The sequence below is a fragment of the Macrobrachium rosenbergii genome, chromosome 10 (genome assembly GCF_040412425.1).
Source record: "Macrobrachium rosenbergii isolate ZJJX-2024 chromosome 10, ASM4041242v1, whole genome shotgun sequence".
NCBI classification, from domain to species: Eukaryota; Metazoa; Arthropoda; class Malacostraca; order Decapoda; family Palaemonidae; genus Macrobrachium; species Macrobrachium rosenbergii.
The window spans coordinates 13,044,737-13,058,208 of NC_089750.1; the positions used below are offsets into that span (position 1 = coordinate 13,044,737).

A 13,472-nucleotide genomic window follows, 5' to 3' on the forward strand; every position below is an offset into this window, starting at 1 on the left:
GATTTATGTGAAAATATTTCAAAACTGATAAAAGCTACAACCATGAGCTATTTTCTGTTGTATTCTACATGAAATTGCACACATTTTCATATATAAAAGTTTATGTAACGACTAATGTAAAACGATGCAAACATTACGACAACATGACGAAAGAATTTCAGAGATGTTCGCCGAGTTATCACAAGACAGACGTAAGGAAAAAATTTTTTTTTCAGAAATTCACCATAAATCGAAATATTGTGCTAGAGACTTCCAGTTTGTTGCAAAATGAAGGTACATGATTGAATATTACTAGAATGTAAGAGTTTTAGCTTATAATTGCGTTTTTTACCATTTCGGTCAAGTTAAAGTTGACCGAAGCTTGAAATTTTGGCAGTTATCGTGATTTATATGAAAATATTTCAAAACTGATAAAAGCTACAACCATGAGTTATTTTCTGTTGTATTCTACATGAAATTGCGCACATTTCCATATATAAAACTTTATGTAACGACTAATATAAAATGGTGCAAACATTACGACAACATGACGAAAGAATTTCTGGCACGGACGTAAGGAAAAAGCTTTTTTCAAAAATTCACCATAAATCGAAATATTGTGCTAGAGACTTCCAATTGGTTGCAAAATGAAGGTAAATGATTGAATATTACTAGATCGTAAGAGTTTTAGCTTAAAATTGCATTTTTTGGCCATTTCGGTCGAGTCAAAGTTGACCGAAGGTTGAAATTTTGGCAGTTATCATGGTTTATATGAAAATATTTCCAAACTGATAAAAGCTACAACCATGGGTTGTATTTTGCTGTATTGTCCATGAAATTGCGCACATTTTCATATATAAAACTTTATGTAACGGCTAATATAGAACAGTGCAAAAATTACGACAAAATGACGAAAGAATTTATGAAATTTTTGGCTGAATTACCGCCCGTGCGTAAGAAAAAAGTTTTTTTCAAAAATTCACCATAAATCGAAATATTGTGCTAGAGACTTTCAATTTTTTGCAAAATGAAGGTAAATGATTGAATATTACTAGAATGTAAGAGTTTTAGCCTAAAATTGCGTTTTTCGACCATTTCGGTCGAGTCAAAGTTGACCAAAGGTTGAAATCTTTTGTAGTCGACGTACGGTACGTCCACTCGGCACCCAACAGACAATTTTAGTCAACGTATGATACGTCCAACAGGCGTTTAAGGGTTAATTGTTTGGGAGCTATGGATGCAATGGTTGCATGGGTCAGAGAGTTTTGTTCCCCCCTCCTGCTGGGTTGCCTTCCTTGTTATCCAGATCAAAGCCAGTCCAGCGCATGCACTGTACAATACTCCATATATGAAAGGCATACTGATTGTATCCCAAGAAGAACAAATAAAAGCACAATGATATAAATTACTTGGAAGCTGAATCTTGGGAAAGTGATGAAACAGTGTTTACCCCATAGAGTCACACAAAAGAATGAAAGGTATTCAAGGTGCAACAGGAGGACTGAGAATGCATAGTAAAGTCAATTACATCTGGTCAGTACAAGTTGGTGAGACTGTGCTCTGTTGTACAGAGGAAAGGCAATATATGATCAATGGGATTATAATGAACATGTACTTATGCATATATGACATATATGAACTAACAAAGACAAGTAAATCTTGATCAGTACACACTGGTGAAACTCCACTATGCTTCATGGAGGAAAGGCTACACATGACTAGTGGAGTTGTAATGAACAAATACTTATGTATACATGAGCAGACAAAACGAAATACCTATTATAGAATTACATACCTGAAGCAGTCTGTGTGCCAATCTTGACCAAGGGCTGAAAAGAACTCATCATCTTCTATAACATTCATGCATCCAGCACATGTTGTTTCTTCACAGTTTTCATCTGTTAAATAAATAGTTTTTAATGTTTAAAGGCTACAGGCAATAGACACAACAAAATAATCCACAGTGCCAAAGTTATAAACTTATTCTTACTCATGCTTGCATTAAGAGTAAAACAAGAAGTGCTAAATACAGCAGCTGCATGAACCAGTAAAATAATGGGTACATGGAGAAAACCTAACAGACTGGATGAATTCCCGAAGATTCCAAATTTGTTTTTTACTGGAATTCCTAACCTAACTGCAACCACATGCTAGATGTCATCACATCCTAGATAAGGTCTCTCTCATCATATGTAATGTTGGCTGCATACAGGAGTATGTCTGATGTTCAAGGTGTCAGATGTACTATGATGGAAAATTCTGATTCTGCATCTCATTAATCAATTCCTAGCAATCTGTAAACCACATAATACCCCATCTCGTGAAAATAACAACTACGGTGATACTATGTATCTTAAGAGACTGTTACATCACTTCTAAAAACTTGAGTAAAGCCAGTAACCTATTAGACATTTACCTGAATCCATCTGGCCTCAAAAATCATACTTAAACCTCTGCAAATTTTATCTCAAGGCTGCAACAATGGTTTTTTACTACAGACCAGCCACTAACAGTTCCTCTGAAAATTAAGTTTAAAGAATGCACAGGTTAATCAACTATCCATGTACCTGTGAAGAAATATTCCCTATGAATGAGTATTCACTATTATAATAGTTAACACCCTACTAAATACTTGTAGCAAAAAGGAAGGGCAAAAACAAAATCACGAACTGGTAGACAATGCCATTGCATTTGAACCTCCGGGACTTCCTCTACTCTGGGTGCACAGGAACCTCAAAAATTTCAGTGCAACATGAGGTCTGGAACAGAACAGAAGAATACTAGGAATGCACAACAGAACTCTGGTCCTCGATGCTAATCTGTTCCAGTAAAGCATCGAGATGCAATTCAGTCGAGGTCCGAATCAATTTTTCCCATACGAAATAACTGACAATAGATTAATCCATTCTTGACCACCAGTCATTACCCTAACCCTGTCTTTTTATACAAAAGATTACACATAAATTACAATTAAATAAGCTCACAGTTAAATAACCTGCCATATTAGACGACTTTTTTCATTTTTAAATGTATACTGTATAAAAAAAACTGGCCTACATCCAATACGGCCGTATTACCGATGGTTGACCAAGCACCATAGTCTAGGCTAGGTACCAGTATGTAATGGAACAGGTAAGCACAAAAACCTGTTGCTAATAATGAAACATTGAAAAACAAGCCTAAATGTTACAGTAAATTAATAAAATATTAAAAGTAAGCCGAAATATGTCTGTTATCACAAACTTAAGAAAAATTGCCTTAGTTATGTCGGCAGCTTGCGGCATGAGCAGATGTAAACGAACCATAGTGTCACCCTTGCCCTTGTGGCCTATCACGGTAATACATAAAAGTTTTTACATAGACGTTGTTTATGTTCAGTTTTAATTTATGGTAAATTTCAGAGTCTACTGGAATACTGTATTCAAAATTGTGTGAAGAACGCCACCAACAACGCCAACTAGTGGTGGCTGACCGAAACACTTTTGTTTACACACATCATATGATTCATCGGGTCAGACTCCAGTTTTTTGTTCAAGCTCCGATGCGAAATTTACTCGAAAAGTAAATTTTGCATCAACATCTGATTATGTCTAGCTCTGATATGGTTAAGGACCAGGATTCTACTGTACTGTATAACTGTGTGGCAAAAAGGTTGATAACTAGAGTTCACCAAACCTTGATAAGCTTTCCCTAAGCGAGAAAATAGGGACCAACTTGTCCCAACTGACTGCCCATTGTTATTGAGTTGGTCCACAAAAGCATTCCTTCTAACAAGAAAGTATCTGGCTGACAGCTAAATAGTGTGGTGAACCACCAACATGTGCATCTGCTTTGCCAAAGGAAACTGTACCCTCATGTTTGTTGACATAACCACCACAGTCATTTTATGGCTCATCAACACCACAAAGTGACCAAACAGTCCCATAGCCCTTGTAGGGATATCATGTTGATGTGCAGTTGTGCAGATAAGGTTTATCCTCTGCCTACACACCTGAAGAAGAAAAACAATCCAAGTGTGGGCACCACCTCTCCTTTCATGCATCTGTGAAAAGAAATATCTCTGGAGATGGGGTTCAAAGGAACCGCCATATGGAGGTTCTTATCATCCAGCCACCAAGCAAGATCCCCCCATATTCCTGTTCAATGGCACAAGCAGGGAGGGAGGGTTGCTTGTAGCTAACCAATGCCACTGAAGCAAATGCAAGAGGAAGTATGTATCTGTATGGAGCAAGCTTCTCTCAATATGACAGGTGATTGGAGACTACCAGTCACAACCAAACTGGTTGTTCCTGTCATGGCAAGAACTGTGGTGAAACTGCCCTGAGCCAGCTGACATGAGTCTAACAGACACACACTCTGCTGTCTTATTTATTAATATGTCTAGGTACTTTCCAAGCTGCTTGTTCATGAGCTCCGACTTCTCCCAGTTTAACACAATCCCCAGGTAATAACAAAACTGACAGAGGCAGTCTGTTCCACAGTAACTGTACCTCCAGGGAAGCCAAAACTAGCCAATCATCTGAGTAAAACTCAAGCATTTGCCTTGCAAATCTGCCCATGACAACACCAGGCTTTTGGGCAAGCTTAACCCTTCTAAAACCGAAAGTGTGATAGTTAGTCAATCAAGAACATCTTTGCCTTTGCATCCTGATTTACATTTAAATGGTACAGTTTTAAATGTCAATGTGTCTTTTAAGATTTTAGGTGTAACTTTTGACAAGGAACTGAAGTGTGGTCTTTGGGTGTTGACCATCATCTCAAACTTTTTAACAAAGTTACTGTCATTCAAGTTTATTTTGTCAACTACTAATGTTGACCTGTGGCATAGATGTTAAGTGAGTTCGCAATGTCTGTTCCATAAAATGCACTAAAATAACAAACATCCTCCTACAGTATTCTTTGATCATCTAGCTGTTTTTGCTCGCAACACAAGGGAGGCTACTGCTGCTAGCAGCATCATTTTCTAGTACTGTATCAGGTTCAATACTACTGTATTCAGTTTGTCAGGTTTACTTTGGCTACAACTAAGTTGTGGAACATTTTGCCTAGTGCAGTTGTGGAATCTGAAGTAGAAAAATACCTAATTCTACCAATTATAGACAATTACATGTTTGCTGAAAATTGTAGTCCACATTCTTGTGGTCTTTCATATACCAAGTTAAGGCTGACCTGTAATTGCTCAAAAGCATGATCTACAAGTCTGTAAACTTCTGTGTGATTATTGAAACCAAACTAGTAGAAGCTGTGGATGAGTAATCATGTGCACACCTACATCAGAAGTCTTGAATAAATTAGGAACCCATGAGCATCTAAGTGTTCGTGTGCATGCCGTTCACTGTGATACTAAGCAGTGTCATATTGCAAGCACACATCAGGAAATCGGGATGAATCAGGTAATGCTGTGGGTTCACAAGATCATGTGCAAACAGAATTACAAGATTCCCACCTGGTGGCATCATACAGTGGAGATCTTGTCTGCAGATGCATGACCCAGGAAACATTCATACGCTATGCAAGAAGGTAGTGCCAACTCTCTTTGCCTGCCTCAGCAAAAGTACAAACAAAGGAAAATTTCGGAACAGTTCTTATGTCTCTAAAGTAAACAGGAAGATACTAAGCAATGTGCAAACTCACAGAACCTAGTGTCAACCCTACCAAAAGGAAAACTTCCCACCCACAGGTGAGTGAATGCTGTCCCCAACCTCCCGAAGGATAGGAGCTAACTCAAAGTTCAACAGAACTTCTTCAGAAAAAGCTTCCTAGATCTCAGCTTTTTCTTCTTCCCATGGAGGGAAGAAGAGACATAAGAGTAAAGAGTATGAGGAAGATGAGCAAGCATTTGACAACATCCACAGGGAAAAAGATACGTCCTTGTGTTCATTCATCTTACTCCATCCATGAATCTTACTCTCCTCAAATAAAGTAGAAGACATGTTGAGGCAGGAAACATTTAGGATACCACAGGAGTATCCCAAATGGCAAGACAATCACCACAAGATGCTCAACACCAATGAGTTCCTCAGCGGAAGCAGCAGCCGAAAAAGCAACAAAAAAAAGGTTGCTCAGAAACAGGAATGAGATTGTCAGTCAGTACTCCAGTGGAGCTGCCAATGAAGCACTGGAAGGTGGCAGCAAACCACAAACAAGCCCCAGTGTCTCTACTGAGGAGACCTTGTCATCAGCGCCCAAGTCAGCACTGTCAGAGAGTGGGAGGTGGTCACTTACCCTTTGGAGCATAATCCCCTCATGAGCCAGAAGAGAAAGAGCAGAAGGAAGGGAGAGAGAGAGAGGACATTCTGCAAAAGAGAACAGCCAGCACACTCCTAGTAACAAAGCAGAACAATTACACTGGTTACACTAAACCAAAGGCATAAAGCAGCCATACACCCACTAATGTCCTTCACACCATTGGTTGTTCACATTTTCTTGCTTGAATCCACCTGAACAAACAACACAAACACCATACATAATTTAATAACAACTAAAGAAGGCTCAGCTTGTTAGTCTGTCAGAGTGCAGCAAGACATCTTATCCAAGGTCAAAGAAAAAGTGCTTGACAATGGTAGGTGGAGGAGATTACCCCCACTCACCCAATTACCACCAGCTAATGACCTTTGTTAAGTTTCAATGACCAATTCTGGCTTGCACTCAGAAATACTCCTACATACAAGCAATGGTTTGTGTCCCATCGGTACACCTTGTTTCACTTGTCTATAGGTTATACTAAACAAGGAAAACAACACAACCTATCATGATTTGTTTATATGCGGTATGTCACTCTATTTTGGTATGAAATTATTTGGAGGACAAGAAATAGTATTAAACAAAAGTTGTACACATATTCTAAGTTTCCCATCAATTATCACAAATTCTGAGAATTGCTAATGGTTGGTAAATTTTTCCAAGTCCCAATCCCATATGAGCGCCTATTTCCAATAGATCCTATGATTTGTTCTTGGTGGTGCAATGTTCATATGAAAAATAGGTCACAGATTTTTAAACAGCCAATTGTATGCTCAGGTTGACCTAGGTCACATCCTAGGCCTATGGGACCTTTATTCAAACCAATCAGAGCAATATGATCAATATGCCAGTGTCCTGATATAAAAGCATTCACTCTGACTTCCAATCCACCACAATGGAAGCATACACCGTAAAATTTATCAACTGTATTGTTGATTGTGACTAAACTGATGCTGTTAAGAAGCCAAGTGTCTCCCAGTTAAGCTAGCTCACTCAAAATCTCAAGAATTCCCCAAATTCCAGTACCAGTATGGATTACTGAGATTTCTCTAGCCAGTGTGAAAAATGCAGTCAGGACTTCAACATACAGTATACAAAGGATGGGGCCAACATCCTTGCTGACCAACCAAAGTTTTTCAAGAGACGAAACAATTGTGAAGTAACTAAAAAGAAGAGATTGGTATTAAATATTCTGACTTTAGCAACTTTAATCCTTTACCATTTATTACATACATATAGCCTACTTTGCACACCAATTTTTCCCCATACTCTTTAGGATGTGAATATACAGAGTTGATATTTTGACAGTGGCATTAAGTAAGTATATACAGTATATAATTCCTTTTTCTTGCTTTCCTTTCAAGGCCAGTCCACCTAAACATGTACAGTACTATCTAGGCCTCAGGACATCTTGTGGAGCATACCCAAACACTAACAGTGCTTCCATCTCCCCTTTTCACCCCAATTTTCCTCATCTCATGCATCACTCAGTTTGTAAGAATGAACAGATGAGAGGATGAGTAAATACGCAAAATAAAGTATTGTAGAGTGTAACCTCAACTTAATGGACAGCTAGGGGTCTGCCCCACTTGGTAAGTAATGAAATCCGCTAAGTAACAGATTGTCATATAACCTACACAATAGGATATCTTGGGACTAATTCTCATAGCTCATAGTCTAGTGCAATTCCATATAAAGTATCTATTTTCCTCTTTTTAAGGTTAGCTAACTTAATGTTCAAAATGTCATTACTTTCATCCAGGGCTAAAGTAAAATATTGCAACTGCGTGCTTTCTCAGGTGATGTAGAAAACACATTTGTGCTTGTCTTCCAATTCCCAATCCACAGCTTAGGGCCGCAAACAGCCCTTCAGAATGTTCAGCACGGACCTCAGAACAATACTGTACAAGGACTATGCTCTTATCCACCAGACTGCAAGTAGCCAGCAACTGCAAGACAGGATTTTTTGCTCATTTCATATATTAATGCCATTTTTTATATAATTTTGAACTACTTTTTAAAGTTAACCACCTGATGTTCATGGACGACATCAAGCTGTATGGTAAGAGCATCAAGGAAATAGAGACCCTAATCCAGACTGTAAGGATTGTATCTGGGGACATCAGGATGGAGTCTGAAATAGAAAAATGCGCCTTGGTCAGCATACAAAGAGGAAAAGTAACAAGGACTGAAGGGATAAAGCTACCAGATGGGAATAGCATCAAACACATAGATGAGACAAGATACAAATACCTGAGAATAACAGAAGGAGAGGATATAAAACATCAAGAGATGAAGGACACGATCAGGAAAGAATATATTCAGAGACTTAAGACGATACTCAAGTCAAAACTCACCACTGGAAACATGACGAAAGCCATAAACGCATGATACAGTGCAGGAGTAAATTGCATCAGACACCATGGTTTGAATCATGAGCAGTTTCAGACATTTTTATTTGAAGTACATTCAGAGTATGGTGATATATTGTACTATATTGTACCATACTGTACTCAAGTGAGGTGACTCAGCAAAGGAAAAGTTCTCAGGTTTTTCTTGCCCTTTGCCATGAAACTGGAATATTTCTTGCTGAAAAAGGAAAGTTTCAAGAACCATTTTCAGATCCCAACTGGATTTTTTGCTTAGCTTCCTTGTCTGATATAACTACAGTAATGACCTGAATACTTTGAACATAAGACTGAAAGGCAAAGGAAAGTTTGTATCAGACATGTTTACTGATGTGAAACACTTGAAAATAAACTAGAAATGTTTATAAACAGGTCAGTAAAGAAAATTTTATGCATTTTCCCACTTCCAATATGTTGCTGAATGAAATAAAAAATGTTTCATCTGCCTCAATAATAAAATGTAACAAGGTAATAAAACTTCTAAAAGAAAAATTCATAAATAGATTCAAGGACTTCCATGATCATGTGGTAGAAATTTAAATGTTTCAGACTCCTTTCAGTGTATCACCAGAAGTATTTCCAGGAATTTATCAGATGGAGACAACTTATTTACAAGCAATGATGCACTGAAAACCACTTTTAGAGAGAAGAGCCTTTTGGAATTTTATTCCTGTCTACCTGAGGAATCTTTGGACTTGAAAAAAGGTTTACTGCAGGTATGTTTTCAGTTTTTGGTACTACATATATCTGTGAACAAATTTTCAGAACTGAAACTAGTACAAAAAAACTTAGATCAAGGCTTACTAACAAGCATCTTCACCAAATTTTGAGGCTTTCTGTTAAAAATGTTTTATTTTCATGCGTAATTTTATAATAAAATGATAGAGTCAATGCACACATACAAAAAGTAAAGGTATAATGATTAAATTACTGTACATGGTATATGACAAAGAAACTAATCAGAAATGAAGTTTTCATGATAAAACTAATATCGAAATACTTACCTGAACACCTGAATTAGCCTTGGTTACCCACCAGCCCAAACTATACAGTATCCCCATATCTTTTACCCACTAATTGGGTAATTAACTGTCAGCATTACCAACATTTACAGGAAATCTTGTCAAGATGAGTTACCTGAAGCACAGTTGGCAACGCTGCTGCAAGTCCCAACCACGCGAGGCCGGGTTCCCCAACTGCTTAATTCACCAACAAATTGAAGTAGGGAGAAGGGTGGAAATCATTCAGATGTTCAGGTAAGTATTACAATATTAGTTTTATCATGAAAAATTCATATTGCAATACACTCTCTGAACACCTGAATTAGCCCGATTAACAAAATTTTATGGAGGTGGGATCAATCTAATTTCAGCTCCAACCTGCCAAACGGGCAGGCAGGTAACTCATTATTCACCTACTCTGCCTATATGCATGTAACCTCACCTGGTTATCCACTTGGCAGGAGAGGATGCCTGTAGAGAGAGTACCCTCGGCATCAGTCTCAAGTCTTGGTACTGTCCGAGTCGTGCTACCTCTCACGTGGTATTCAAACCTCCTCATGGATAGAGGGTAGCAAATCTAACCTACCATGTGGCTAATCACAGCCTCCCATGCGTGGCGGAGAGTGACGGCTAATCAAAACACTCTCATGTATGGAGGGGACCATGAACCTCCCGTGTGGCTAATCAAAGCACTCTCATGTATGGAGGGGTAGACGAACCTCCCATGTGGCTTTTGTAGCCTCGCATGTATGGAGGAGAAGTTGAATGTGCATGCAGTCTCTTCGGTTCTTCGCCTTGTGATGCAGCTGACACCAGTGCAGAAGAGGGGGGGTTGTTTGGAGAAGATCCTATCAATCTGGCTCAGCCTAGTTTCATCGTGCTGATGTCCACCTAATGTTCCCCTTATGGATCCTGATCAACTGAGAATTCCTAATCCCTAGCCTATCTTGAATACCTAACTTCCCCCAACCCCGACCTTATCCTGCATTTATAAGATTGTGTTGGCCACCACAAAAGGACCCAGCGAGTAACCCTTCTCCGACGAAAATTGGATGTCCCTGAGGTAAAAGGTCGTAAAGACCGACACTGAATTCCAAGTAGCCGCTTCTAAAATCGCTGACATTGAATAATTCCTAAGGAAGGCCGAAAATGTCACCATTCCTCTGATGCTATGTGTCCTCAGATGCGCAGACGAAGTTGAAGGTTCCGAAGTTGATGAAGAACCTTCAGATGCTTGTTGAATAACTTCCCAAAGAAAGAAACTGATTGCATTCTTGGAGATCAAACGCGAAGGATATTTAGGAGAGACGAATAACGTTCTCGGGCGAGGTAAAAGTTTCTCGGTCCGAGACAGATAGACTTTTCAAGCCCTAACTGGGCATAATAGCATTTCAGAAGCGTCGCCACCTACAAAGTCTTCTAAGGATGCGACTTTAAATGCCCTTGGTAAAGGATTCATTTCCGATTCGGACTTTGTCACAAATTCTGGTAAGTAAGAAAGAAAAATATCTTTCCCCCGAAAATGTGACTGTCCTGGATACCGCCTGAATTTCTCTGATCACCTTGGCCATAGCCAGCACAATTAGAAAAAGGACTTTCTTAGTTAATTGCCTTAGGGGCAGATACTCTAAAGGTTCGAAGGCTGTCGATCTTAGGAAATTCAATACAACCGCTAAATCCCATGAGAGGGCCCAATAGGAAGAATTTGGCGCTCTATTTTAAAAGATTTTAACAGATCATGGAAAATCTTGCTGGATGAGAGTTCCGGAAGATGAAAACGAAACGTCCTGCTCAGCATTGACCTGTACCCAGCAACTGTAGCGTAAGAAAGTCTCTTGTCTCTCCTTAAAAATAGCAAGAAGTCTGCTACTTTCACAACTGTCGGGCGCGAAATACAATGCCCTTGTTTCCGGCACCATCCACGATACATTGCCCACCTGGCCTGGTATAACTTTCTGGTTGAATTCCTTAGGCAAAAAGACAGTTGTCTAGCCACTGCTTTAGAGAGTCCCGCATGATGGGCCACTAGGTGGACAGTCTCCACGCAGCTAGCTTCAGCATGCGGAGGTTCCGGTGGAAGTAGTGGAAGCGCAGCTGTTTGAGTAAATCTCTCCTCTCTGGGAGGAATACCGGGACTTCTGTCAACAGGTCCAGGGGGTCTGGAAACCAAGGTCTCTGGGGCCAGAATGGGCAGATCAGGGTCATTTGAGTGTTCTTGCAGATCCTGAGTTTTGCTAGCACTTCCTGTATCATTCCGAAGGGAGGAAATGCATACAATTGTAAATTGTCCCAAGGGTGCAACATTACATCTATCCTGCAGGACATGGGATCCACTACAGGGGAGAAGTAAACTGGAAGGCGATGGTTCATCCTGGTGGCGAATAGATCCACCGTCGCTGGCCATCTCTTGAGCAGCAGTTGCACCTCATCTTGCACATATGTCCATTCCCCTCCGAGAACACCGGTGGTCAGATGATGTTCTTCTGACCACCACCGAAGATCCTCCAGGCAAGAACCGTCCCAGATTACTGACGCGTTCTCTTCCCGAAAGTCCCTGTGATTCCTGAGACACACCTGCAGAGATTACATCCGGAGACGAGACCCTGGAACAAGAAGGGATAGGGAGGCCATCCGGCCCAGCAGGCTTTTCCATAAGCTCACAGGTTGCACTTTGCTTGACATGAAAGTTTCCAGGTGGCTTAAAGTCGCTAGAACCCCCTCCTATGTCGGGAAAGTCCTCAAAAGACGCGTCTGAATCTTCATTCCCAGGTACGTCTTTACTTGTGTTGGAAATAGAGAACTCTTCGAAATTGATTCTTATGCCTAACTCCTGGCATAGGTTCAAAAGAAAATCCCTCGCCTGCAGATCCTCGCCTTCCGACGAAGCTTGAACCTGCCCGTCGTCAAGGTATCTTCTCATTCGGAAGCCCCGACGATGCATGATGTCTGAAACAGGAGACATCACCCTCGTGAATACCTGAGGTGCTGTGATCAGACCGAAGCAGAGGACTTTGAACTGGAATGTTCCAGTTGGACCCGAGAAACAAAGGAACTTCCGAGATTCCTGATGAATCGGAACCTGGAGATAAGCATCCTTGAGGTCCACTGAAATCATCCAATCTTCCCTCCGGACCGACCGCAGCACCGACTGGGAAGTTTCCATGTGAAACTTCGTCGAGGTTACAAACTTGTTGAGACCCGAGAGGTCTATGATAGGTCTCCAAGATCCTCCCGCTTTGGGGGCCAAGAAGACCCGGCTGTAGAAACCCGGAGAAGGGGGAGCAGGTTCTAAGGCTCCCTTCTCTGAAAAGGCTCAGATCTCTGCCGCCAAAACTAACCCCCGATGGAAGAAGGGAAGTAACTGGGAAGATATACCGGTGAGTTGGATAGCGGAGGACGAGAGTGAAAAGGGACTCTGTAACCCCCTCCTTAAGACCTCCACTACCCAACTCTCCATGCCCCAATCCTCCCAGATGTCCCAGAACGGGGCAAGGCAACCTCCTACCAGTGCAAGTGAAGGAAATGTTTCCTATTTCTGAAAATCCTTCTTCTGATTGAAAGGTTTCGGATCCGAGGCAGAACTAGAAAGCTTGGAAGCAAAACATACTCTCTTAGGAGAACTTCCCGGCGACTTAGAGCGAGAGCGCTTTGAAGGAGAAGACTTTCTAGCCCCCTTGGGGGATCTGGCACTCTGCGCTGTGACCCTAATCATTGCCTGCTGCGACTCCAATGCAGAAGTAGATGACACCAAGTTGACCATTGCCAACACGTCTTCTTCTCTGAACAAACTGTTGCTGAGAGCCAATGGTGCCCTCAGCAAAGCCCTCTTATGGATGTCAGG

At 40.6% G+C, this 13,472-nt stretch overlaps 1 protein-coding gene across 2 annotated transcripts in view; it reads right to left on the reverse strand.

Annotated features, from left to right (window-relative positions):
- The window catches only part of LIMK1 (LIM domain kinase 1), a 100,284-nt gene that overhangs the window by 80,879 nt on the left and 5,933 nt on the right, over window positions 1-13,472 (reverse strand). For both annotated transcript variants that reach the window (XM_067109879.1, XM_067109877.1), the window contains exon 2: window positions 1,775-1,877. In XM_067109879.1, coding sequence (XP_066965980.1) covers window positions 1,775-1,877 — 103 coding nt within the window. The remainder of the gene's footprint in view (window positions 1-1,774; window positions 1,878-13,472) is intronic.